The sequence below is a fragment of the Myiozetetes cayanensis genome, unplaced genomic scaffold (genome assembly GCF_022539395.1).
Source record: "Myiozetetes cayanensis isolate MyiCay16 unplaced genomic scaffold, myiCay2020 scf6-25, whole genome shotgun sequence".
NCBI classification, from domain to species: domain Eukaryota; kingdom Metazoa; phylum Chordata; class Aves; order Passeriformes; family Tyrannidae; genus Myiozetetes; species Myiozetetes cayanensis.
The window spans coordinates 55,514,836-55,539,725 of record NW_026087853.1 but is presented as its reverse complement, the minus strand read 5'-3'; the positions used below and the strand labels follow the sequence as shown (position 1 = coordinate 55,539,725).

Genomic DNA, 24,890 nt, shown 5'->3' with positions numbered 1-24,890 from the left:
CTGCCAGCGGGAGCCTCGTGCCACCGGCGCCGCATCCCGCTGAAAGGCTGGATTGTTCCGAGTGGAGCGGGAACCCGGCCAGGCCCGGCACCGGCACCGCGTGGCATCGTGGGGAGACGTGTGGCACCCGTGGAGTGGTGGGGTCCCCACTGCCCACACCAACACAGGAACACATGCTGTGCCAGCGGACGGAGCCGGACACGTCCGGGAAGGCGGCAGCTTCGCCGGGATGAGGTGTGGGCACAGGTGAGTGCTGGGGGCTGGATGACGGCTGCTGCCGGTGGGCACACGGGGCTGTCACTGCCCCCACTAAGACAGACCCAGATCCTGTCCTGTCCCCCACTGGCCTGCCCCAAATCCCATGGACCCTCCCCAGACCCCCTTCCCAAACTTCCCTCCCCAGATCCCCCTCTCCTCCCCGTCTCCTCAGAGCCCCCTCTCCCCATAACTCCTTGCCTTCCCCTCTTTCCAAATCCCCCCCGCAAACCCCCTCCATCGACCACTCTTCCCCGTATTCCGCCTCCGCAGATTTCCTCTCGCCCATATCCCCTCCCCAGACCCTCTCCCCCTCCTCCTTTCCCCAAACCACCCCGTCCTCCCTCCCCCAGACCCTCTCCCTCCGCTCCCTCTTGCCCTCGGTCCTCCCGCCCGCCAGGGGGCGCCCCGCTCCCTCCTGCCCCCCGTCCTCCCGCCCACCAGGGGCGCGCCCCTCCCTCCCCCGCAGTTCCCGTCGTGCCCCGCGCGGCCGAGGCGGGAACCCGACGGCCCAAGATGGCGGCGGCGCTGGCGGCGCGGAGCTGCCTGGAGCTGAGCGCGGCCGGCCGGGCCCCGCCGCGGCCCCCGCAGGAGCTGCTCTTCGTGCCCCCGGGCACCGCCCCGCTCCCCGCCGGCCGCTACCCCGACAGCGCCGGCGGCTTCTGCTACCAGGAGAGCGCGCAGCTCGCGGCCGCCACCAGGAACCGATGGGTGCGGTGGTGAGTACGCGCACCCGCCCCCACCCCCGCGTCGCCCCCCTCAGTCCTTCCTCATCCTCACCTCCCCTTCTCGCCATCTCAGACCCTCCTCGTCCTCATCTCTCCCCTTCTCACCATCTCAGACCTTCCTCATCCTCATCTCTCCCTTCCCACCCTCTCGGACCCTCCTTGTCCTCACCTCTCCCTTCCCACCCTCTCGGACCCTCCTTGTCCTCACCTCTCCCTTCTTACCCCTCTCGGACCCTCCTTGTCCTCACCTCTCCCTTCTTACCCCTCTCGGACCCTCCTCGTCTTTGTCTCTCCCCTTCCCATCCCCTCCCAGACCTTCCTCGTCTCTCCCCTTCCCAGCCTGTCAGACCCTCCTCACCCTCGTCTTTCCCCTTCCCTCTCTCTCAGACCTTCCTCCCCCTCGTCTCTCCCCTTCCCACCCTCTCAGATCCTCCTTACCCTCGTCTCTCCCCTTCCCACCCTGTCAGACCCTCCTTATCCTGTTTAGATCCTCCTCACTCCCCTCAGACCCTCCTCATCCTCACTTTTTCCCTTCTCACCTCCTTCAGGCCCTTCCCACCCTCTCGGACCCTCCTCACCTTCCTCTCTCTCCCCTTCCCACCCCCTCTGCCCCTCCCGCCCTCTCCCTCTGCCCTCTCTCATCCCTTGTGTCCCCGCAGGAGCACGTCGGGGGACACGGTGGAGCTGGTGGAGGAGTCCCTGGACGTGCCGCTGCTGCACAACGCGCTGCGGCTGCGGGTGCAGGGCTGCCCCTTCCTGCCGGGCGGGGTCCACCTGTGCGAGCTGCAGAGCCACCTGGCCGTGCTGCTGCTCACGGCGCAGACCGTGCACCGCCTGCTGCTGCCGCACCCCGCGCGGCTCTACCGCAGCGTGAGTGCCGGGCGGGGACGGCTGACACACCCGCGGGGAAAGGGGTTTTTTTTTTTTTTTTCGGGAATTCTGCCGCGTTCCGCTCTCGGTTGGCATCTGCGTGTCGTGCGGTATAAATCCAGCCCAGGATCCATCGTCCACGTTTACCGTCATTCCGTGGGATGCGGGTTGGGACTGGGTGATCCTTGAGGCCCCTTCCAAGCCGAATCGTTCCAGGATTCCATGATTCTCCCCGCTTGCTCTGATTTTGCCTCTTGCCGGGTTCCTCTTCTCTCTTGGAGAGCTTCTCCCCTGCTTTTAGAGCTCTGGAGAGCTTTCCCAAGGGATGACCCTGTGCTGTGGCAGAGCTGCTCTTCCTGGGATTTGTCACCAGTGGTTTGCTGTGAGCTGTCCCGAAAATTTTTTTACTGGGAAAATGCTTTCTATCAAGGGGCAGTTGCCATTCCACGGGTGTCTGACGCTTTTCTCCCGTACCTTGGATATGTGTGCTCAGGAGTTGCTATTCCATGGAATTCCTGAGGTTGGAAAAACCCTCTGGGATCAGGGAGTCCAACTGTTCCCCCAGCACTGCCAAGGCCACCCATGTCCCCAAGTGCCACATCCACATGGGATGGGAGCTCCAGCACTGGAACCCGTTCCAATGCCTGGTAACCCTTTCCATGAAGGAATTTTCCCTGATATCCACCCTCCAGGAGCTGATCACGGAGAGCCAAGTCCAGTCTGTGTTCACGGATATCAGCAAAATCCACATCAGAGACCCCTCCAATTACTACGTGATTCCCAGCGTGCCAGGGCTGGCTCCCAACTCCGTGGCCTCCGCGGCCTGGCTGAGCAGCGAGGGGGAGGCTCTCTTCGCCCTTCCCTCTGCCTCAGGAGGGATCTTTGTCCTTAAGCTGCCTCCTCCTGATGCTCCAGGTGAGCACTGCGAACTACACTCCCTCTCCCAGCTTGGAATTTTGTTTAGTTATGATATTTGGTGTCCCTTTTGTTTCCGAAGGAAGCGTTTCCATCGTGGAATTGAAGCAGAGCTCGGTGGTGCAGCGTTTCCTCACTGGCTGGATGCCGACTGCCATCAGGTAAATGTCTGGAGACGGATAAACGGAGCTAATTTTGGCCTTTGGATCCCCTCACCTGGAATTTTTAGCTCAAGTCACACAGGCACCTGTAAATACTCCGCCCAGAAAAGTTAACTGGGTCACAGGAGCTGTCAGAGTACGGAAGTTGGGAGCGGAATGCTGGATTAGTGGGGTCCTGCTGGTTCTGTGTGTCTGTGAATATGTTCTCTCTGGTAATTGGCCTCCGAGGATTTGCCCAGGATGTGGCCGGCAGCCAGCACGGATTAGGGATTACGCTGCCCTTGTGCAGAGGTGTCAGGTTGTTCCTGATGGGCAGAGGTTACGTGGGGATCACATGGATGCTCTGGGGTGGATTGGGATCTTTAGGGCTGGGATTGTTAGGGTGGCTTAGAGTGCACAGCCAAATCCTAGGGCCTTTTCTTTGGAAGTGGGAGGGGCGTGGCCTGGGGCCGATGGGATCCCTGCCTGGGGCTGCTCAGGTCCATGCTTGGGTGTTACTGGCGTGGTGGGGTCCTCTGCTCCATGGATGCTGAAACATTACCACCTTCTGGTCTCACCCCACTGGTTTATTTGGATTTAAATCCACAGTGGTGGAACCCCAGTGCCTCAGATCTGTGCACCTGCCTTGATTTTAGAATCATGAAATCCTGGAATGGTTTGGGTGGGAAGGGACCTTATAGCCCATCCAGTGCCACCCCCTGCCACGGGCAGGGACACCTTCTGCTAGAACAGGTTGCTCCAAGCCCTGTCCAACCTGGCCTTGGACACTTCCAGGGGTGTGGAATTTTCTTTCAAGCTGTTGATGTAAGGTCTGGTTCTCCAGAGGCGACGGTGGCCTGTCGGACGTGCCCGTCAGCCTCTCCGTGCACTGCCTGGATCACGACGCCTTCCTCTTCGCCCTCTGCCAGGACCACAAACTCCGCATGTGGTCCTACAAGGTGAGCAAAGCCTGGATTTGGGGGAGCAAAGGGAGGCTGAAGGAGTGAAAGCTGAGTGCTTGGCATGGATTTATCTCCCGTTAAATTGTCTCTGTGGCTTCTCCACGCTGGGATTTGGGACAACGTGTGAGAACGGTCATGGTGCGTGTTTGTAGCACGTTTGGGAAGCGGGTGGTTTCCTCCCTGCTCTCACCCTGGGATAAGGGCTATTTCCAGACCTACTGGAGCATTGGGAAGGCAGGCAGGAGTGCTCTGAAGGCCCAAGGAGCCATCCCAAATGGATTTTCTCCCGCTTTCAGCAGTAATGAAAGTGTCTTTGTCAACAAGAAGTTAATAAAAGCCTCTTGCTCCAGATATTGAGTGCCAGAGCTAATGGAGCAGCACGGCGCTTTCACGGCTCAGCGGCACTGGAATGTGTCATGGGAGGGAGGGGAAGCTTCATGCTACGTGCCTGGGCTCTGGCAGTCTGTGTGATGGGTGGGGAGAGGGCACAGGTGAGGTGGGAGAGGGCACAGGTGAGGTGGGAGAGGGCACAGGTGAGGTGGGAAAAGCCAAGGAGTGGTTCAGGTACACGTACAGAGGCTTAATTTGCATCCTTCCTGGAAAAGCCTGGACAGATTTTGGCGGGAAGGGGAACGAGAAAGAGGAGGAAGGGCAGTTTCTCAGCCCTGAGTATTTACTGCTTTGCTGCCCCGGCTCTTTCCCCCCGTTGGCAGGATCAGATGTGCCTGATGGTGGCGGATCTGCTGGAGTTCATGCCGGTGAGCAGGGACCTGCGGCTGGCGGCCGGCACCGGGCACCGCCTGCGCCTCGCCTTCTCCCAGTCCCTGGGCCTCTACCTCGGGGTCTACATGCACGCCCCTCGCCGAGGGCAGGTACGGGCACACAGCCCCTCCCCGCTCCTTGGGATGCGGGAGAACTCCTTTCCTGGGATTCAGGCCTGGAAAGCAGGGAAATAGGGAAAAATTCTGCGCGTGTGTGCCCCTCTGGGAGGGATTGGTGCTTTTAAATAAACCTTTTTCCCTTCCAAACGCCGGGATACGTGTGCCTGAGCCCTGGGAGTGGAATTCCCTGTGTGGCTGAGCTGATCCGCGAGGGCTCGTTCGCCTCCTACTCCGAAGGCACGGACGTGCCGTGGGAAAAGGAGAGGTCCAGAAGGAGCTGAAAGCATGGAAATACTGCTGGTGTGTTTACACCGGGCTCCTGGGAGCGAGGGACGCCTCTACAACTGCTGGAGAACTTCTCGTGGAGAAGGATAAATTTAGCAGGAGGGGGGTGGCAGCACGGACCAGGCTCATCTGTTGGACAGCTTATCCCATCCTCCAGGGGATTCCCACATGGAGCAGGAGCACATAGCATGACTCCTGCTGTCCCACTAGTGCTCATGCTCTGGGAAGGACATGCAGAGCTGGGTCCGCAGCTGAGGATTTGGGACTTTCCCACCTTGCTCTCCTTCTTTTCCCACATTTTGTGGTCACCAGCAGTTCCAGGAGTAGTGGTTTTAACAGTTTTTCCAGTTTAGTCTTTGGAAAAGGCTGTAAGTCCTTCGGGTCCGGGCAGGGATGTTTGTCCTTGGGGAGAAGGGTGAAGCCAGGATGTCAGTACATGGTACATAGTGTCCAGTGATGTGCTCAGCTCACCCCCTTGTTGCCCTCAGGGCTCTGTTCCCTGTAGCACCAGGCAGGGAAAGGGACGGGAGTGATGAGATTCCCTGGGATGTGGTGGTTTAGTCCTTCAGGAAATGATTTATGAGGTGTGTTTGTAGTTTTGTGTCTTCCAGCTGGTGAGCACTGAGAGCAACCGCTACAGCCTTGACCACATCTCCTCCCTGTTCTCCTCACAGGTGAGAGCTGAGGCCTCCTTGGAGGGAGAGGGACTTGGACACTGGGATTTAAATCACAGAATTGTGGTTGGGTTGGAAGGGACCTTCAAGATCATCCAGTTCCAAGCCTCTGTCATGGGCACCTTCCACTAGCCCACGTTGCTCCAAGCCCCATCCCACCTGACCTGGAACACTTCCAGGGATGGGGCAGCCACAGCTTCTCTGGGCAATCTGTGCCAGGGCCACACCATCCTCACAGACAGAACTTCTTCCTGATATTCCAGCTAAATCTCCCCTTTTTCCAGCTCAGAGCCATTCCCCATTATCCCATCACTACAGGCCCTCTCCCTCTTTCTTCTAAGTTCCCTTTGGGTACTGGAAGGGGCAATCAGGTCACCCCAAAGCCTTCTCTTTCCAAACTGAACAATTCCCAAAGCTTGTTAAATGACACAAGGGAACGTTCTGCTGTTGTTAAGTACCCACCTCACTGCTGCACTGAGAGTTCAGGGTAAGAAGGGAAATTTGCTTTTTCCCTCTTTCCTAGGAGACTCTGGTTGACTTTGCCTTAACTTCGGCCGAGATCTGGGCTCTGTGGCACAACGAGGAGAACCAGACTGTTGTGAAATACATCAACTTTGAGCAGTGAGTTTTGGGGCTGGATTGCTGGGATAACTGCAGGAGCAGCTCCTTAAAACCCTGATGGACCTCCTCAACTTAAAGATTTCTAATCAAGCGACAGGAATGTGAAAAATGTAAAAATCCAGGCAGCAGGAGTGCTGGAAGTGGAGTTTGAGCGTGGCAGAGGGAGGGCTCTGTGCTTCCCCAACAGCTCCTTCAAAAAAACCAGCTGGTCCCTTCCAGGAAAAATCATGTGATGGGATAGGATCATCCCTGACTATAAAGCTGAGAGGGCAGGTTTGTGCAGAAGCAGGGAGTTAAACAGTGGGTGGAAAATGCTGTGAGTGTGCAAATTTAGGGAGAAGAAGCTACTGGTCAGTCTGAGAGTTGCTTGGGAGGTTATGGGATGAAGGGAACATTGATCTAAGTGAAGGATTCCAACCTGTTCCCTCAGCTTAGGGTTGGGAATGTCACCATTTAACCTCTCCCACCAAATCCCACTCGTCAAAACTGTGGTTTCCAGACCCAGGGGGCTGTTTTTGCTGGTGAAAAGTACCGGTTTGGTTCAGGTGGATGCAAAGCAGACCCTGGGTTTGTGTCCTTCCAGGAATGTCGCGGGCCAGTGGAACCAGGTGTTTGTGCAGCCGCTGCCTGAGGAGGAGGTGACAGTCCGACACAACCAGGACCCCAGGGTGAGCCAGCTGTAAAACAGCACCAAAAGCAGCGAGGTCAGTCAGGAGAGAAAACAGGAACAAGCAAGGTCTGGAGTGGGCAGGAGGCAGTTTTTAATCCCAAATTGGAGGTGGGTGCGGATAGAAACAGATCCAGGGAGTGAGGTTGAGAGAATGGGAGGAGAGACCAGAAGCAGCATCTCAAATGCTCTTCTGATCCTTGAGTTTTTTTAAATCGTTACCTTTTTGCAGGAAACCTACCTGGAGTATCTCTTCATGCCTGGCCAGTTCTCTAATGCAGCTATCCAGAAGGCTTTGCAGGTTAGTGAGGGGGATTTGGGGATGCTCTCTCTCCCTGGTTGTTAAGAAGTGAGGCAGCAGGATTCCTTGGAGCCCGTGGCAGGCACCAGTTTTCGTTGGGAGCCCCTAAAGGAAGTTAGTGGCTGTTGGGCCGTGCTGCAGCCGGTGAGAGCCGACAGCCAGAGGCAAAATGTGTGGTTTCCAGCAGACTTTTTTTTTCCCCTTGGATAGCACAGCAGGTTGCTGAGCTTGTTTTTCATTCCTGCTGCCGTAGCCAGGTGAAGGGAGACTCAGCCCCCTGTGGTGCTGTTTGTCAGGGTGTGTCATGGAGTCATGGGATTATTAAGGTTGGAAAAGCCCTCTGAGATCATGGAGTCCAACTGTTCCTCCAGCGCTGACAAGGCCACCACTAACCCAAGTGCCACATCCACCGAGTTTTCAATCCCTCCAGGCATGGGGACTCCACACTTCCATGTATCTATGTATGCCAAATTTAGCATCCAGACATGTTTTGTAACACTCAAATCCCACAAAGCACTGGCTGATGCTCTCCTGCTGCTTTACCTCACTCAGTGCTGCTTGAACCCTCAGGGAGACTTTTACTTTTGCTTTGAAATCCAAGTGTCTTTTGCTGCTTTGCAGATCTTTTCTCAAGGAACTGAGAGGCACCTGGATCTGACGTGGGATGAGTTAAGGAAAGAGGTCACATTAGCCGTGGAAAGTGAGGTGAGATGGATTTTCCTAACGGAATATTTTGTTGAACTCGGTGCTGTGGTCGTTCAGTGAAGGTAAATTAAGTGCAGAGTGACCCCAGACCTCAGTGTATTTTGTATTTCTCCAGAAGGAATCATGTCACTCTTAAAAAAGTACAAACCTTCATCCTTCCTGCCAGGATTTTCCATTCCCTCTTGGTTTTTTGGAATCTCCCTGGGTGCACTTTGGTCACCCACCACACAGAGCTGTTGCTCATTATTTTGGAAGAGAACCCAAAACAGAGGGATTCTTCCCAAGAATCCAAATAATAATTATTATTACTAACCTACCTGAAGTATCCCCATGTCCTTTCGAGTCTGAATTTCTCTCATTTTATCCTGCCATTTCCGATCCTCCCGTTTTGCTCCCGCTAGTTCCAGGGCAGCGTGACGGAATACGAGTGCTCCCCGGAGGAGTTCTGGCAGCTGCAGGTGGAATTCTGGTCCAAATTCTATGCCTGCTGCCTTCAGTACCAGGAGGCTCTTTCCCGGCCCCTGGCCTTGCACCTGAACCCTTACACCAGCATGGTGTGCCTGCTGAAGAAGGTGAGCCTGGGTGGTGGTGGCACTCTCTGGGGAAGTTCCTCCAGAGGATCTGGGAAGCTCAAGGACTTTCTCCTCGCTTTCCAGGGCTCCATGTCCTTCCTTGTGCCCTGCTCCTTGGTGGATCATCTCTATCTCCTCTCCAACGAGCACCTCTTGACTGAGGACGATGCTGCCATCTTTGAAGGTGAGGAGAGAGGGAGTTTTTCCCTTGTGTCAGGGATGTGGGAGCTTGCACAGAGGTCTCCTGAAGGGCTCCAGGTCCGTAGTTGCATGGAGATAGTTCTACTTTGGCTTTGTAGGGAGATCTGTTTTGTGAAACTTGCTGTTGTGCTCACAGCGGGAATTAGAAAATGGTGTCAAGGCTGCAAATAGAATCGTGAAATCATGGAATTGGCTGGGCTGGGACAAAGCCTTCCCTGTGAGGGTGGGGAGGCCCTGGCACAGGTTTACCAGAGGAGCTGTGGCTGCCCCTGGATCCCTGGAAGTGTTCCAGGCCAGTTTGGACAGGGCTTGGAGCAACCTGGGATAGTGGAAGATGTCCCTGCTCCTGGCAGGGGGTGGAACTGGGTGATCTTTAAGGTCCCTTGCAGCCCAAACCATTCCAGGATTTATGAAATGTTTTCACATCAGCTGTGGAGAGGGCCTGTGCCTTTCCTTCTCTCTGGAAAGTAAATGCCAGAGCATGGAAAACCTGTCATTAATATTGTCACCACAGTGCCCTCTGTGCTTTGCTGGCCCTGGAATGCTGGTTCTCTAGGAAAAAGGCATTGGAAAATGTTACTTAAGCTTCACTTTCATGCTCAAGTGATATTTATATATTTTTATAAAGCATCATCATCATCCATTGGGTTGAGCTATTTATGGAACTGAGGAAAGGAAAGCTGGAGGGCTGGACTGTATTTGGGAGCCCCAGCAGTTCCTGCCCTGGCTCTTACGAACAGTCACAGTCTCAAAAACTGGGATTTATTTTTAAAAACTCATCCATAAAGGATTGCAAAGCCAAGCTGAGCTGTTTTCTCTGAGATATTTTTTTGCACTCATTACTTCCTTTCAACCTGTGACTTAGGAAAAAAAAAATCCCTTGGAGGGAATTTAGTTGTTTTATTGTTGCATCATTTTTTTTTTCCAAATAATAAACCCCAAATCTTTCCCTTGTCAACTCCTGAGCTCTAATTTGTCCTTGTTGTTAGTCGGGAAGGGTTTGGCACGGGGAACTGGGACCAGTTTGCTGTTACTGGTGGTGGGAGCTGAACTAACCGGTTTTTGCATGGTCTTCCCACCTTCCCTTGGAAATCTCTTGGAAAATACACAGTTAGGTTCTTTCATTGCAGATTTGGAGATGTCTCGTGATGTTGTCTGTCTTGTCCAGTGCCTTCGCCTGATCGGAGAATCAATTTCCATGGAAATGGCATTCATCATGGAAATGGCTTGCTCCCGCCTCCAGCCTCCAGAAAAGGCTGCAGAGCAGATCCTGGAGGACTTGATAGCTAATGACACGTAAGGAGATGTCTTTTCCAGAAGCTTCTCAGGATGGCTGAGCTGGGATTGCCTGGAGCCGCCCTTGCCTGACATCTGAGGGCATTTGAGATGTGTGGGCTCCTCTCCCTGTGCTTTTCCAGGAGACTTTTCCAGGGATGGGGAGTGTGGTTCGGTGTCATTAGCAGGGTCTTCCAGGCCAGAACCCCTCCAGGAAATAAATTTTGGTGATTCTCAAGTGATTTAGAGAACAGGAGAGGGGCAAATTTCTGTTAGGTGTGGAAAGAAGTGCCTGGAGCCAGTAGGGAGAGGTCAGAGATTCGGTCAAGCCATGTGGTTCCTTTGCTAACCTGAAATCATTCCCTCATGGAATGCCAACTATCTGGCTGTTATTTCCTGGTAGCCTGAGGGAGTGAAATAAATAGACTGGTCCCTGCAGGCACTGTAATAAAACTCCAAGCCAGCCGAGGATTCCCGGTAGGAATGCCCAGGCTGATCAGGTGCTGATCCTCCCTGGAAGGGAGCATAAGGGAGCCCCCTTCAGTCGGAATCTCACGTCGCTTGTCGTGGTGATGAGAATGGTTTTGGTTCTTGCAGGGAAAACGTGATGGAAGATATTCACAGCAAGCTGCAGGAGATCAGAAACCCCATCCACGCCATTGGATTGCTCATCCGAGAGATGGACTACGAGACGGATGCTGACATGGAAAGAGGTGAGAGCCCTTCCCCAGCTTCTGGGAAACGCCGGGAAGGGCCCTTACCCTGGGGGATTGTTCTTGCCTGTCCGGTTCCTGCCCTGACCCGGGTGGTTTTCCCTCTCAGCTCCGCACCTGGCGCTGCGGATGAACCTGTCCCAGCTGTTCGGCAGCGGCACCGCGGCCCACGTGGTGTGTGGAGGGGTGGCCAAGATCTCCAGCATCCGCTTCCTCATCTGCCGGGACCTGCTCATCCTCCAGCAGCTCCTGCTGCGCCTCGGGGACCCTGTGAGTACAGCCCTCAGAGCTGCCGCTGTGCTCCCCGAGCTTGGGAATCCGGGGTTCTGCTGGTGCCAGGATGAGATCCAGCTCTTCCCACAAGGCTGCTGGAATAGCCCGAGGCTCGGGCGAGTCCTCCTCTCTCCTCCAGCTGCTTTTGTCTCCCTGAGTGAAGCAGCCTAATTCCCTTTGTTTCACGCTCAGCATCCAGGAAGCAAAGCTTTACTTGTGGGAGGAGGGCACGGATTCCAGCCTTCTGTCTGAATCAGCACACATACAGCTCTCCCAGATATCCCCATCCCTCTCCCACCACCGATGGCAGCTCCGTTCTCTGGCAGCACACCCCAAGGTCGCACTTTCAGGCCCTTGGAAGCTGCTCCAGCTGGAACAAACAGCCCCCTCAATGGCATTTGTGTTTGGAGTGGTGGGATGGACTGGTCTGGGTCTGTCCTGTCAGGCCCGAGGCCACGTGAAGGACAGTGCTGCTTGTTTGGACGGACTCAGGGATGTGGAACAAGTCCCCAGACAAGGACAGCCTTGTTTAAACAATATTATTTACTTAGAAACATTACTGCAGGAGTTTCCTGGTTGAAAATAAATCCCTTTTTCCGGGGTAGGGTTATCCTAGGAGCATTTAAGGTGCATTGGAAGGTTGGCCCTCTGGAGCCAGGCTCTCTCACAGCATGAGGCATGTGACCTGCTGCTTTCCCACCTTGGTGCACCCGTGTCCTTCAAAAGCTTGGATTGTTTTTTTTTGTGACTCCTGCTCTTGGAGCTTATGGAGAGACCCTGAGTTGTAGCAAAGCCATGATTTCACTCTCAGGGACAAGAATCCTGGAATGCTTTGTGTTGGAAGGGACCTGAAAGACCGTCTAGTTCCAACCCCCTGAATTGGTCAGGGGCATTTTCTGTTTGAAAAGGTTGCTCCAAGCCCCATCCATCCTGACCTTGAACTTTTCCAGGGATGGGGCAGGTGTCCTGCTGGTCTCCTAGGTGGGCTGAGTTCCCTGCTGAGCCCTTGACCACCCTGGTGTTCACAGGAGGGACGGGCTGTGCCGGACACAAACCTCACCAGTTGTTCCGAGTGTGAAACCAGGCTCTGTGCTTTCCCTGCAGATGGTTTTGGGAGGGGGACAGCTCTTCCAGTCCCAGCAGGACCTGCTGCACCGCACCTCTCCCCTGCTGCTCTCCTACTTCCTGATCCGCTGGGCCAGCCAGTGCCTGGCCTCCGACGTCCCTGTGGACACGCTGTAAGTCTCCACCTGCTCTGGCTTTGATACCTCCTAAATCCACCTGAAATGCCCTTCCTGGCATGGAAAGCTGGTGGTTGCTGTAGGAGTATTGCTCCAGGAGCGCTGGGGAGGGTTTTGTTTTTTTCCCTTCCACGTTCTGAGCTGACTCTTTGCCTTGTGCTAAATCTGCCCTGCAAGGCCTCGCTGTTCTGTGCTCGTGGGAGTTGAACAATGAGCACAATTAAAGCGGGAGGCGTTTTGTTGTCTCTTCACTGATGGCTCCTTTCTTCCCCAGGGAATCTAATCTGCAGCATCTCTCCGTGTTGGAGTTAGCAGACACCACGGCTCTGACACCACACAAGCTGGGTAAGGTGTCCACGGATCATCAGCTCTCCCTTTCTGTTATTTAGACCTGTCTCTGCCACCTGAGGGGGGAAGTGCTTTATGCAGAGAGCTAATGGACTGTGTGGTTGAATGACCCTGATTTAAGTGGGGATGTTTGTCAGCCTGTCCACAAAAAAAAAAAACACAACAAACAAGCAACAGTAAAGGCCCTTGGAGTGTTGGACTCAGGTTTTGCTCTCTGCCTGAGGACGATGGGAATGCTTCACTCAGCAAAAATTATTCATTCTAACCCCGGCAGCATCAGCCAAACTCACCTCTCGTGCACTGTACAGTGATTCTAGTGGTCAGACCAGGTCTGTCACAGAACCGTGGAATCCTGGAATGGTTTGGGTTGGAAGCACCTTAAAGCTCATCCAGTCCCACCCCCTGCCATGGGCAGGGACACCTTCCACTAGCCCAGATTGCTCAGAGCTGCATCCAACCTGTCCTGCTCTCCAACCTTTATCCCACAGCAACTGGGAGCAGCAGCTCAGGGTGGCGTGAAAATGTAGAAATACTTGTCCAAAACCTGCTTGAAAACGTGGAAATACCTCCCCAAAACGCTGCAGCTGATATTTACTCCTTATCTTTAAAGTTTTGCTGCAAAGATGTAAGTTTTGGGTTAGTTTTTTTCGGGGGAGGATATAAGGCAGCCTAATTAGGGGGATGTGGGCCTTGAAGTGGTTCCAGAGGGAGGAGGTGAGCAGGGATGGGGAGGAAACACACAGGTAAGAGCCTGCTGTGACTAGTCAGCACTTGGAGGCTCAGATACTTCACGGGGAGCTGGGAAGATCTGGGACAAACAGGCAGCACTGCCACGTGTGAGCCAGGGAAGAACTTCCTCCACTTTCTGACATCTGTGATCCTCAGAGTCCGAGCTCTCCCTGACGGAGAGTCTGGGTGCAGGAGGCAGCTGGAAATGTCAGGGAGGTTGAAAACATCCTTTGTGTTTGCCAGTGTTGTGGGTTATTTCTTGGCCGGCTCGTGAGGAAAGTCCTGTTTGGCCACTGTTCTTTGGGAAGAATATGTGGAACGTAGGGAAGGAGGTGGCAGCTCTGGGAGAGGCGTTGGGAACAGTAAGGGGGGATTTCTGGGGTGCTGGAATGAGGAGGGAGGCATTTGAGCAGCCAGCTCAGCACTCCCTCAGCCCTGTCATACTGGAAGGCTGCAGCTGGGCTGGGAATAACAACTGGAGAGGGAGCACAGCCCCTTTTCTGTGTGTTTTAATTGAGCTGTGGTTAATAAACACTGCGGAACCAGGCTCTTTGATCTCCTGCTGCTCCCTCTGACTTAACCAGACGGCAGGAGAAATCCAAAACCAACAAGCCGGAGCGTGGAACGTGATTTTGGTTTGCCCTGACTTAATCTGTGCTGTTGGGGCTGATGAGCACAGTGAGGGGTGGAAAGCCTGGGATCTCTGCTGCAGGGGCCCTCTCCTCACTGTTCCTTTCATTTGGACTTTCAGTATCAGGCCCTCAGACCATCGTGGAGCTCTTCTTTCAGGAAGTGGCCAGAAAGCACATCATATCCCGACTCTTCCTGCAACCAAACACCTCTTTGGCTGAGACAAGTTTGAACTGGCCCCACCTCATCACCTCAATAGTGGCGGATTTTCTGCCTCTCCTGTATCCTTGGCTGTGACTCCGCTGCTGCCGAGCCTCCTGCCGTCCCAAAATCAGTTTTCCACCCCCAGATTTCCAAGACAAGCCTCCTGAAGGAGTGAGGTTGCTGGCATTAATGGGATTTGTGGGTATTTTAAGATTTCATGGAATTCGCCCTGTTTTAGGTGCGCGATAAAGGATTTGAGTTTTTGACTTTAAGCCCCTGAGCTCTCACAACTTGACTTGGCGGGGCGGAGTGTTGGGAGATTTGGAAGGGTAACGGGATTCAGGGAGCTGGGGATTAGATGTACTAATGATTTTGTTCTAATATGGATAAATCTTATTACAGAATAATGACTTGAGTAAAGAGCAGCTTAATCTTTTCTCCTTTCCCCCCACAAATGGAGCCTGAGAGGTATGTTGGCTTCCAGATTGCTTCTCCAGATTGGATTCTCCTGTATTCCTTAACCTCTGCTCAGATGGCCCAGCAACCCCAGCTTCCTCTTCCCAGAGTGCCTGATGGGGAGCTGTCAGTACACCCAGCTGCAGGTGAGTCCTTTGTGCTGTCCCTCTCACAGGTGCCAGAAAACTTTCCAAAATACCATCTTTCCAGGAGCTGGAGTTCTGCTTTCCTCTAGTCATGGAATCCTGGGATGGTTTGGGTTTGAAGGGACCCTAAAGCTCATCCAGTGCCACCCCCTGCCATGGGCAGGGACACCTTCCACTAGCCCAGGTTGCTCCAAGCCCCATCCAGCCTGTCCTTGGACACTTCCAGGGATGGGGCAGCCACAGCTTCTCTGGGCAACCTGTACCAGGGCCTCACCACCCTCACAGGGCAGGATTTCTTCCTATAATCCAATCTAAATGTCCCCTTCACCTCTAGTCACTGCTCTCTAAGCTTAGACAGTGCCTCAGAATGTTTGTTGGGGAATGATTTAAGGTCGTGAGTTGGAAGGGACCTTTAAGCTCATCTCATTCCACTCCCCTGCCATGGGGGAATCATCTTCTGCATCTCCTCTTTCATCTATTTTCAAGTGCATCCAGATACTCCATTTTATTATTCCATTCCCTTTTCATGGAGGAGTTCAGTCTCCCAGGGCTTGTCTGACCACATGACGCTCCAGCAACACCTTTGCAGAGCCTGTTTAAATATCCCAGTAGTCCAAGAGCTTGCTGGGTGCTGGTGTGCTCACAGCCTTTCCTGTGGCACCTTTGCCCATGGGACCAGGGTTCAGAAGGATTTCTTCGACCCAGCAAGGGCTCATCTGTTAAATGAGCCTTAATGTCCTAGTAAAAATCAGTGCAAGAAACACCCACCATCATTCCATCCCTGGCTGCTCCCGACATTTCAGTAGCAGGGACAGTGAACTCCTGATTTCCAGATGTCTCAGACAGCATGCTATATTTCAGACCACTGGTTCTCTACCTCTCTCCCTGGGCTCCTGACAGCTGGAGGTGCTTGTGCTCTAGTTCTGACCGGCATAATTCCTTATCTGCAGCTCCACGTGACAGGCTTCATCCCTGTCTGGGCGTTCCTGGAGGCACCAGGGCCAGGCAGGCTGTTTGTGAAGGCCTGTTTTTCAGCAGAACCTTTTATCCTCCCAGCCCCTCACACCTGGGGGCTGAAGTGCTTCCTTTTGTGTTGCTGCCAAGAAGAATGAGGGAAGAATTTCAATTCCTCCAAGCTTTTGAGCCAGGAAATGCCAAGATTGGAGCCTCATCCTTCTCCCTCCTGGCATGTGCACACGCTTTGAATCTGCTCGTGTTGCTTTCGCCTCGCTGGTGTCTCCTCCAGGCTTTTATCTCCGCAGGAGCCGGCTCCTCCTCCTCCTTCTGTTCCGCTCCCTGATCCCAGTCGGTCACGGAAACTTGGATTAAGTGCCTTGACCCCGGGGAGATAACAGCAGCTTTGCTGGGAGCACGGTGACCCAAATCGTGGGGATGCAGGAAGCTCCCTGCAAGGAGCTGGCGAGCACGGGGAAGGTCTGGTGACCAAGCAGTGGCCTGGGACACAGGCCAAACTGTGTGTGACAGGCTGTTAGGCAAGCCTGGAGCAGGATTTATCTCTCGTAGCTGCTAATCCGGGCTCTGGATGCGTTGCCACGTGGCTTTGAGTGGACCTGTGGCCAGGGAAGGTGAGGGGAGAGGTGCTGGGGGCTCGTGCACCTGCAGAGGTGCCTTGACTTCCAAGACCTGGTTTCTCCTGCCGAGTCCCACAGCCCTGCCAGCGGGACGTGGCTTCTGCTCCAAGGATGATGAGGATGCTCTGCTGGCACAGGGCCAGGATGGGTCCCATTGGTGTCATCATGCCCCTGGTGTGCCGCTGATGTTCCATCCCACCCCTGTCCCACATGCTGGCATCCATGTGCTTCCTTGGCTGCTGACCATCTCCTGAACCTCTTCTAACACCTGCCCGTTGTTCCTCTGCCTTTACCCTCCCTGCTGTGCTCTGTCCACATTTCCTCTGCAATTCCCTGCAATGGAATGTAGAAAGAATCCTGTCTGATTTTCAGGGATGTTGGAAGCTGTTTGTCAGGTGCTCCCTGCAGACACTGGGGCAGGTTGTTTCCCGGGAGCACGGTGGGGATGTCTCTCCATCACAGGGCTGGAGCAGCTCTGCTCTGGGGACAGGCTGGGACAGCTGGGAATGTTCAGCCTGGAGAAGAGAAGGCACCTTAGAGCCTCTTGCAGTTCCTAAAGGGTGTTTAAGAATGCTGGAGAGGGGCTTTGGACAAGGGCCTGTGGAAGGACAGGACAGGGGGGAGATATAGATTGTATATTGGGAAGGAATTCCTGTCTGTGAGGCCCTGGCACAGGTTGCCCAGAGAAACTGTGGCTACCCCATCCCTGGAAGTGTTCCAGACCAGGTTGGATGGGGCTTGGAGCAACCTGGCCTAGTGGAAGGTGTCCCTGCCCGTGGCAGGGGGTGGGACTGGATGGTCCTTTCCAGCCCAAACTGTTCCAGGATTCTATGATCAGTGCAGCCATGGGAATTTGGGGCTGGGAAAACCAGCCCTTGAGCTGGCAAAGCAGGATTTGTCTGAGAACAGGAGGTAACAGGGCCACCAAAAACCAGCTGGTAGTGGGTGCCTGCAGATCACGAGCGAGTGCTGACCTGAATCCAATCTCCCATTCCTTGTCTCCCGTAGGAATACATCCGCCTGCTGCAGCCGTGGTGCCATGTGAACATGGGCTCCTGCTGCTTCATGATGGGCAGGTGCTACCTGGTCATGGGTGAGGGGCACAAGGTAAGACCCCTCCCACATCTCCTTCACGTGCTCTGAAGTCTGAGGGACCTTTTCCCTTGGAAGGCAGGAGGTGCACAGGGACCATCCTTCCCATGCTCTGCCTCCTTCGGGAAAGGATGGGATTGGAGCAGAGTGATGGAATCTGCTCTTGGGGAAGATCTCATGAGCTTGGGAGAGGCCACACTGTCCCCTCACCTGTACAGCTGCTGGATCAGTCACCTGACAGGACAGGGAGCTGATTCCAGGTCTGCTTCCAGGCTTTGGATTGCTTCTGCCAAGCTGCCTCAGAGGTGGGAAGAGAGGAGTTCCTGGACAGGCTGATCCAGCCCGAGGAGGGCGAGGTGGTCTCCACGCCACGCCTGCAGTACTACAACAAGGTACAGTCCTGAGCAGGGAAACTGGCACCAAGTCCCTCCACAGGGAGCAGAGAATTCCTGCTCAGTCCCTGGCTGGAATGGGGGGAGAAGTGACTTGAACCTCAGTAAACTTAATATTTGGGAGGTGAAACCTCTGTTTACTTTCTTTGGGGGTGATGACAAGGTGAGCATGTGAAACCTAGGTACTTTCCACCTATTAGTTTCCTAAAAGCCAAGAACTTTGTTATCCAGCTGAAAAAGGCAGGATGAGATCCAGCTGCTGGAAGCAGAAGCCAGACATGTCCAGACTTGATGCAAGACGCTGCCTAAGGGGAAGGTTATTAAGCTTTGAGGCAAATTAAAGTTAATATGTTTAATTTGAGATAGGATCTTTTCCTCTTGCATAATGCCCTGGGTCAGTCGGGATGCGAGCTCAGAGCTGGGCTCCTGCTGAGGGAATCCCTGGAATTAGGATCCAGAAAATTAATCATTAATGTTAAAATGCTCCAAAAATCCCCCACGTGCAGAGGTGAATCCTCCACGCAAGCCATAACCTGGACCTGTTGTGCTGGGGTTTCATCCAGATCCCTGTGATTTACCCAAATCTTCCGTTTTTTCAGTCTGATTCCCTAAAACGTTGGCAAAATCTTTTCAGCCAGGAGCAGCTCCTGAAAAAACAACCCAAAAACCCCTTTATTCAAGTATTTTCTCTTCCAGGTCCTTCGCTTGTTGGACATGGTGGGTTTGCCAGAGCTGGTGATCCAGTTGGCCACCCTGGCCATCATGGAATCAGCAGATGACTGGAGGAGCCAGGTACACAGTCAGTCTTTTCCAGCAAGGTGTTACTTTGGGAACCTCTTCCACTCGAATTTCCTGCTGGTCTTATAACTGGTTTGTGCTGTTTTCAGGCTACTTTGAGGACCTGCATCTTCAAGCATCACTTGGATTTGGGACACAACAGTGAAGCATATGTAGCCTTAACACAAAACCCGGATCCAGGCAGGTAGGTGACAGTTCATGCCTCTATTTGAGGCCCATGGACCCATTTTTCCATGAAACTGAAAGGAAAATGACACTTTAAGATAGGACGTGGCTGCCGTGTTTAAAGAGTTAATGTGTAAAGGTGGGTTTAAAAAGGCGGAGGCAATTTTTGGATGTTCACTTTAAGGACACCTGGGATTGGGACTGTCTCAAAGAAGGAAAAAAATCTGGGAAGAGGCTGAAGGATTGTTGGCAACATTGCATGTTTAAAAGTTTTAGGAGCCAAGTCAATTGGCTCCTAAAAAAAGAGATTTGGAAAAGATTTGGAGTTGAGTTTTCAGCTTGGGAAGTTAACTGGGTAGAGGAAGCTTCATCCTAGCAGAGAAAAGTTGGAATAAAGGAGGAGAAATAGGAATGCTTTTTAATTGATTGAGGGAGGAAGACTGCCCTCCTGAGAAGACCTTTTCAGAGGATCTCTGTTTCCAGCACTGGAGAAATCTAAAGGGATAACCTGGCTCTAAGCCAGGAAGAATCCCACGGAGCTCATCCCAAAGCAGGAGCTTGTCGCAAAGTGGTTGGTTGCGGCTCAAATCCTGCATCCTGGAGCTGTTTGTGTTCCTGCTCCTGGGTTTAGTCCTGCTCCTCCAAAGGGCTGTGCTTCCCTCCACAGGCAGCTGGACTGCCTGCGCCAGCTAGTGGTGGTTCTGTGCGAGCGATCCCAGCTCCAGGACCTGGTGGAATTCCCTTACGTGAACCTGCACAACGAGGTAATCCTGCGCTGGGATCATGGGGCTTGGGGGCACTGCCTTTAAAGGAAAGGGATTAATGGGCCCACGGGTTGCCTGTTCGTGTTGCAGGTCGTCGGGATCATCGAATCCCACGCTCGGGCAGTGGACCTGATGACTCACAACTACTACGAGCTGCTCTACGCCTTCCACGTCTACCGGCACAACTACCGGAAAGGTAAAGCCTGGGATGGCACATTGTCCCTGCCCACCCACCCGGGACACCCCTGGCCCTGCCACGTGTGTGGCCTCACCAGGCTCTTGGCTGATGGATTTTTTTTTTTTCTTTTTTCCCCCTGTTTCCAGCTGGAACAGTGATGTTTGAGTACGGAATGCGCCTGGGCAGGGAGGTGCGGACGCTCCGAGGGCTCCAGAAACAGGGAAATTGTTTCCTGGCCGCTATTAACTGCCTGCGCTTGATCCGCCCGGAATACGCCTGGATAGTGCAGCCAGCCTCTGGAGCTGTGGTAGGAATGCTGAGCTTCCTGCAGGGGAGCTTCCGGAATCCTTTCCAGTGCGAACAGAGGCGTTGGGCCTCTTAATCCGCTGCTCTTGGTCTGGCCCTGCTCATCACCCCTACCTGTGACCCTTGTGTCATTCCCCTTTCTGGAGCAGGGTGGAAGCAGGATAACTTTTGGAAATGGGCTGGTGGATATATATGGGAATTATATCACCTTTTGTTAAAGGGGAGTGTGAGCACCTGGAATACCAGTTGCAAAGGAGAGTTGGTGTAATAGGGATTGTGTTTCAAATCCTAATGAGGATTCAGGTGGCTGCAGCCTGGTCACCCAATCCTGATGTTCCTGAGAGCCCCAGAGATAAAGTAACCTGAGTTCCCAAGGGGTTGCACGGCTTCCCTGATCCAAATCAAGGCTCCTGTTGGGATTTATCCTATCAAAGTGATTAATCCTTGGGAAACCAGGTGGCTATAAACCCTCCTTCTGCTTTTCCCTGCAAGTACGAGCGTCCAGGAGCGTCCCCGAAGAGGAGCCACGACGGGGAGTGCATGGCTGTTCCCAGTAAGTGCCCAGTCCTGGTCCTTCCTGTGCCTCTGGAGTTTCCCCACAGCCTCTCTGCTGCTCCCATGGGAGCTGGGAGATAGCTCAGGGCAGCTCTTACCTCCACTGGATCAATAATGTGGGGGGATTTTAAGGTTTCTAACTCTCCCAGTGTCCCATTTGCAACACACTGCCACTGTTTCCCCAAGGAATACAGCTATTCCCCAAGGAGCTCCTGTGCACGCTCTCAGCAAGTTGATGCCTTGACAGTGCCTTTTTTTTTTTCAGTGGAAATAATTTATAATCAAAAAAAAAAACACCAACCACCAAACACCTTTTTGAGGCATTTTCTGGTTGTTCAAGACTGTTTGTGCCCTTGGAAATCCTGTGAGGAATAAGCTGTGCCTGTGTGTGCCACAGCCCAGGATGTGGGATCAGGTTATCCTCAGCCTTCCGGTGGGGAAAATTTAAGGTCAGGTATTTTTAAACCAGCTCTTTCTGAAGAGTTTTTTTTGTGGCGTGTGCCTGGCAGGCAAAGCAGCAGCTGTTCCCAAATATTAGGTAACATCTGGAGGAGGAGGAATTAGAGGATAGTATCAAGGAGAGAGTGCAGTCAAGGGACCAGGGAAAGGGCAGCAAATCCTGATAATTCCTGTGGTGCTTTCTGGGGTACAACTCCTCTTAGGGTGGGAGAGGGGTGTGGAGATGGTTTTACAAGGGTATGGAGGCTCCAGGGAGAACTTAGAGCCCCTTCCAATGCCTAAAAGGGTTCCAAGAGGGCTGGAGAAGGACTTCGGAAAAAGGGCTTGGAAAGACAGGACAAGGGGGAATGGCTTCCCACTGCCAGAGGGCAGGGTTAGATGGGATATTGGGAAGAAATTCTTCCCAGTGAGGGTGGGAGGCCCTGGCACAGATTTCCCAGAGAAGCTGTGGCTGCCCCATCCCTGGCAGTGTCCAAGGCCAGGTAGGACAGGGCTTGGAGCAACCTGGGATAATGGAAAGTGTCCCTGCCCATGGAAATGGATGAGCTTTAAGCTCTCTTCCAACCCAGGCAATTCCATGACATTCTGCACAGTGCCCAGAGAACCCTTTTTGGAATGCTGAGAGCCCAGTATCCATCTGTTCCAGCCACTCGCCAGATCGAAATCCTGGAGCTGGAGGATTTGGAGAGGGAATGTTTGCTGGCCCGGATCCGGCTGACCCTGGTGGAACACGACGTGTCGGCAGCGGCTGTGGCAGGTGAGAGGGATTCAGCCCCTTTCAGACCCTTCAGGTCCCTGTCCTGCCCCAGGGACAAACCCAGGAGCTGGCAAGGACCGCCCAATCCCCATCCCTCCCGTGAAATCCATCCACCATTCTGCTGTTTTTTGGCTTTTCCAAGTTCTAGTGGTCTGCAGGGAGGGTGGGATGAGCTTCTGGGTTGGGACAAAAAGGCACTTTTTTATCTTGCTGGAAATCATGGAAGCGTGGAATGACTAAGGTTGGAAAAGACCTCCAAGATCATTGAGTCCAGCCTTTTTAATTGATGACTAAATGATTTTCCTGGACAGTCCTGCTTCATGGAACAGTGTTAGCTCCTCCAAGTTGTTCCTTTTTGGACAGCAGGAAGGTGCAACTCTCCCACCCTGGGCCTTTTAATATCTCTGATAGAAGTTATACAACGTGTCCACATCTCTCCCCTTTAAATGTCAGGAGGAGGTGACTTCCCAGCAAGGGATTGCAGGGAAAGGAGGGAACAGCTGCTTTGAGGGCAGAGTGGAGACGCAGGGAGCCGAGTGCCGCAGTTTCTGTGCTGGCAGAGCTGAGCTGGTGCCTTGTTTGCTTGGATACAGAGCTGTGACGAGGCTGTCCCCTCCCTAGCCTTGATCTTGTTCTTTTCCAAGTAATTCCGTGGTCCTAAACAGCAGCAGCATTTGCCTGTAGGCTGTATATTGCTGCCTGTGTCCCTGTGCAGTCCCTCTCCAGGTGATGATGGATCAGGGCCAGCTCTGTGTCTCCCTGCTGCTCTGTGCAGTCCCTCCAGGGGATAGCTCCTGGGCTCATGGGATGCTCTGGAGGCCAGGGAAGCCTCCAGCCATGGATTGAGAAGTACTGCTGCGGGGTGTTTGAGGCTGTTAGCGCATTGCTGTTGCAGCTCTTGATGAGTAACATGGGGTGAGGCCCCAGTAAGCACTGGGTGTTACTGGGAGAGGCTTTACCTGGTCCTTCCCTTCAGGCAACTCCACGCCCGAGGAAACGGTGTCTCTCCTGGTCCGGGCCGGACTCTTCGACTCTGCCATCACCCTGTGCCAAACCTTCAAGCTGCCCTTGACGCCCATCTTTGAGGGCCTCACCTTCAAGTGCGTGTCCGGGTGTTCTCCCACCTCGGGGGATGTGGGGCCGGAGGGACGCAGTGGTTTTGGGGTGGAATTGGCCCTAAAAACCTTCTTTTCCTGCCAATCCAGCTGATTCCCAGCTGTTCCTTGGGAGTAGTCCTGCGAGGGGTGGCTTTAATGGCAGTGGGAAAGGGCTGGGCTCTGGAGGGACCCACCTTTCTTTGGTTTTTGGTTTTCATGCAGGTGCATCAAGCTCCAGCTGGGAGGGGAAGAGGCGCAGGCCAAGGCCTGGGACTGGCTGGCAGCAAACCAGCTCTCATCCCTGGTCACCACCAAGGAGTCCAGGTAGGACCATGTCCACAGTTTGGGAGCAGGAGGGTCTGGAGACAGGAGCCTTGTGGGAATCCAGAGTGTCGTGGGTCCTTAAAAACCCCTTAAAGCAGAACTTGTGTGACAGGGATATGGGGAGAGCTGTGTTTGCACATTGTCCCCACGTGACCTGGAGCACACCATGGCCTCCCAGACAGTGGCAGGAGCTGCTGGCACGTGTTCCAAGGGGAATTGTTTCCTTGCAGTGCCACGGATGAAGCCTGGAGGCTGCTGTCATCCTACTTGGAGCGTTACCCATCCCAGAACAGCCTGTACCATCGCTGCGTCATCAACAAGCTCCTGGCACATGGGATCCCTCTGCCCAACTGGCTCATTAACAGCTACAAGGTGAGAACGGGGAGCCAGCTGTCCCAAAATCCCTTCTGTCCCAGAGCTGCTGGATCACTCTCGCTCCGATGGGCACCTTCCAGCACCACCCACCTCCCTGCTCCCCGCTCCAGGCCCCAGGGCTGGGTGCCCTGTGCCCAGGACCAAGGCTCAGCCCTGGCTGAGTTTCCCTTTTGTTTTTTTTGCAGGAAGTGGATGCTGCCGAGCTGCTGCGCCTCTACCTGAACTACGACCTGCTGGAGGAGGCCGTGGATTTGGTCCTGGAGTACGTGGATGCTGTGCTGGGCAAAGGGCACCAGTATTTTGGGATCGAGGTGAGCTCACCCGCAGGCGGGAGGGATGTGGCGGGGGATGGATGTTCCTTGAGGACACAGTGTGAGGGCTCCTGTCCCTCCCAGGTCCCCCTGTCCCCGACGTCCCCCACGATGTGGCTTCCCTACACTGCCATTGACCAGCTGCTGCAGGCGCTGCGGGAGAGCTCCGCCAACGAGAACAGTGTTGTGGTAGGTGCAGAGTCCCCAAAATTCCTGAGGGAGGGGCACTGGGATGGGGTGGGATTCCTCGTGACTCCTGCCTCTCCCAGCTCTACGAGAAGCTGAACGACAGGATGGAGGACTACCAGCAGAAGGTCAGCGTGGCCACCCTGGAGCGCCTGTACTGCCACCCCTAGCCCAGGTGACGTCCCCGGGAGCGTCGCCATCCCAGCCTGTGGTGCTGGATTTACTCGTCGTTTTTCCAGAAGGATCGGGTTTGGGGAGGTGGGGTTGCCCCTTCAACGTGTGCCCTGGCTTGTCCCCCTGGGGGGCAGTGGGTGATGGGCAGGGCTGGGGGGTCACGGACACAACACCCACTCGCTCTCTGCCTGCTTCGGATGTGGAACTTTTGGGAACTTCTTTTATTTATTGATATGTTTTTGGATTAACTTTAATAAAATGGAAGCGTTATTCCAGGCGTGCATCAGGGCGTGGTGGGAAAAGGGTGGTGCTGTGAGGCTTTTCTCCCCAGACCTCTCCCCACAGCCCTTGCTCTAGGGCCAGGATATAGAGCAGGATGGAGCTGTAGGGCCCAGGAGAGAAGGAGCTCTATCCCCAATGGATATAAGTCAAGGGAAGGGGGATATAGGGTAAGAAGGGGCTATGACCCCCAGGAAAAGCTCTAGGATTATGTTGTAGGGTAGGATGGGGCCACAACCCTGGAGTGCAGCAGGGGGCTATAGACTCAAGGGCAGCCTGTGCTATAGGGCAGGA

General features: G+C 54.1%; 1 protein-coding gene across 1 annotated transcript; it reads left to right on the top strand.

Annotated features, from left to right (window-relative positions):
• Nucleotides 1-747: 747 nt before the first annotated feature.
• NUP160 (nucleoporin 160) lies at nt 748-24,587 on the top strand. The gene is made up of 35 exons (XM_050336502.1): nt 748-974; nt 1,643-1,853; nt 2,546-2,768; nt 2,851-2,929; nt 3,753-3,867; nt 4,584-4,742; nt 5,633-5,710; nt 6,234-6,331; nt 6,915-6,999; nt 7,231-7,299; nt 7,921-8,004; nt 8,406-8,576; nt 8,661-8,760; nt 9,908-10,073; nt 10,650-10,765; nt 10,875-11,035; nt 12,143-12,276; nt 12,554-12,624; nt 14,108-14,267; nt 14,723-14,792; nt 17,393-17,491; nt 17,749-17,868; nt 18,565-18,660; nt 18,756-18,850; nt 19,499-19,595; nt 19,686-19,791; nt 19,920-20,080; nt 20,572-20,632; nt 21,740-21,850; nt 22,827-22,950; nt 23,170-23,271; nt 23,502-23,643; nt 23,832-23,957; nt 24,042-24,146; nt 24,227-24,587. The coding sequence occupies exons 1-35, from the start codon at nt 772-774 to the stop codon at nt 24,311-24,313; spliced, it is 4,185 nt and encodes a 1,394-aa protein (XP_050192459.1). The 5' UTR covers nt 748-771; the 3' UTR covers nt 24,314-24,587.
• The last annotated feature ends 303 nt before the right edge of the window (nt 24,588-24,890 follow it).

Bases quoted from the DNA above. Each gene is read 5' to 3' on its own strand.
- NUP160 (XM_050336502.1), top strand. From the start codon at position 772: ATGGCGGCGGCGCTGGCGGCGCGGAGCTGCCTGGAGCTGAGCGCGGCC. The intron at 7,000-7,230 runs GTGAGCCAGCTG...ACCTTTTTGCAG, and splicing joins GACACAACCAGGACCCCAGG to GAAACCTACCTGGAGTATCT. The intron at 23,272-23,501 runs GTAGGACCATGT...GTTTCCTTGCAG, and splicing joins GTCACCACCAAGGAGTCCAG to TGCCACGGATGAAGCCTGGA.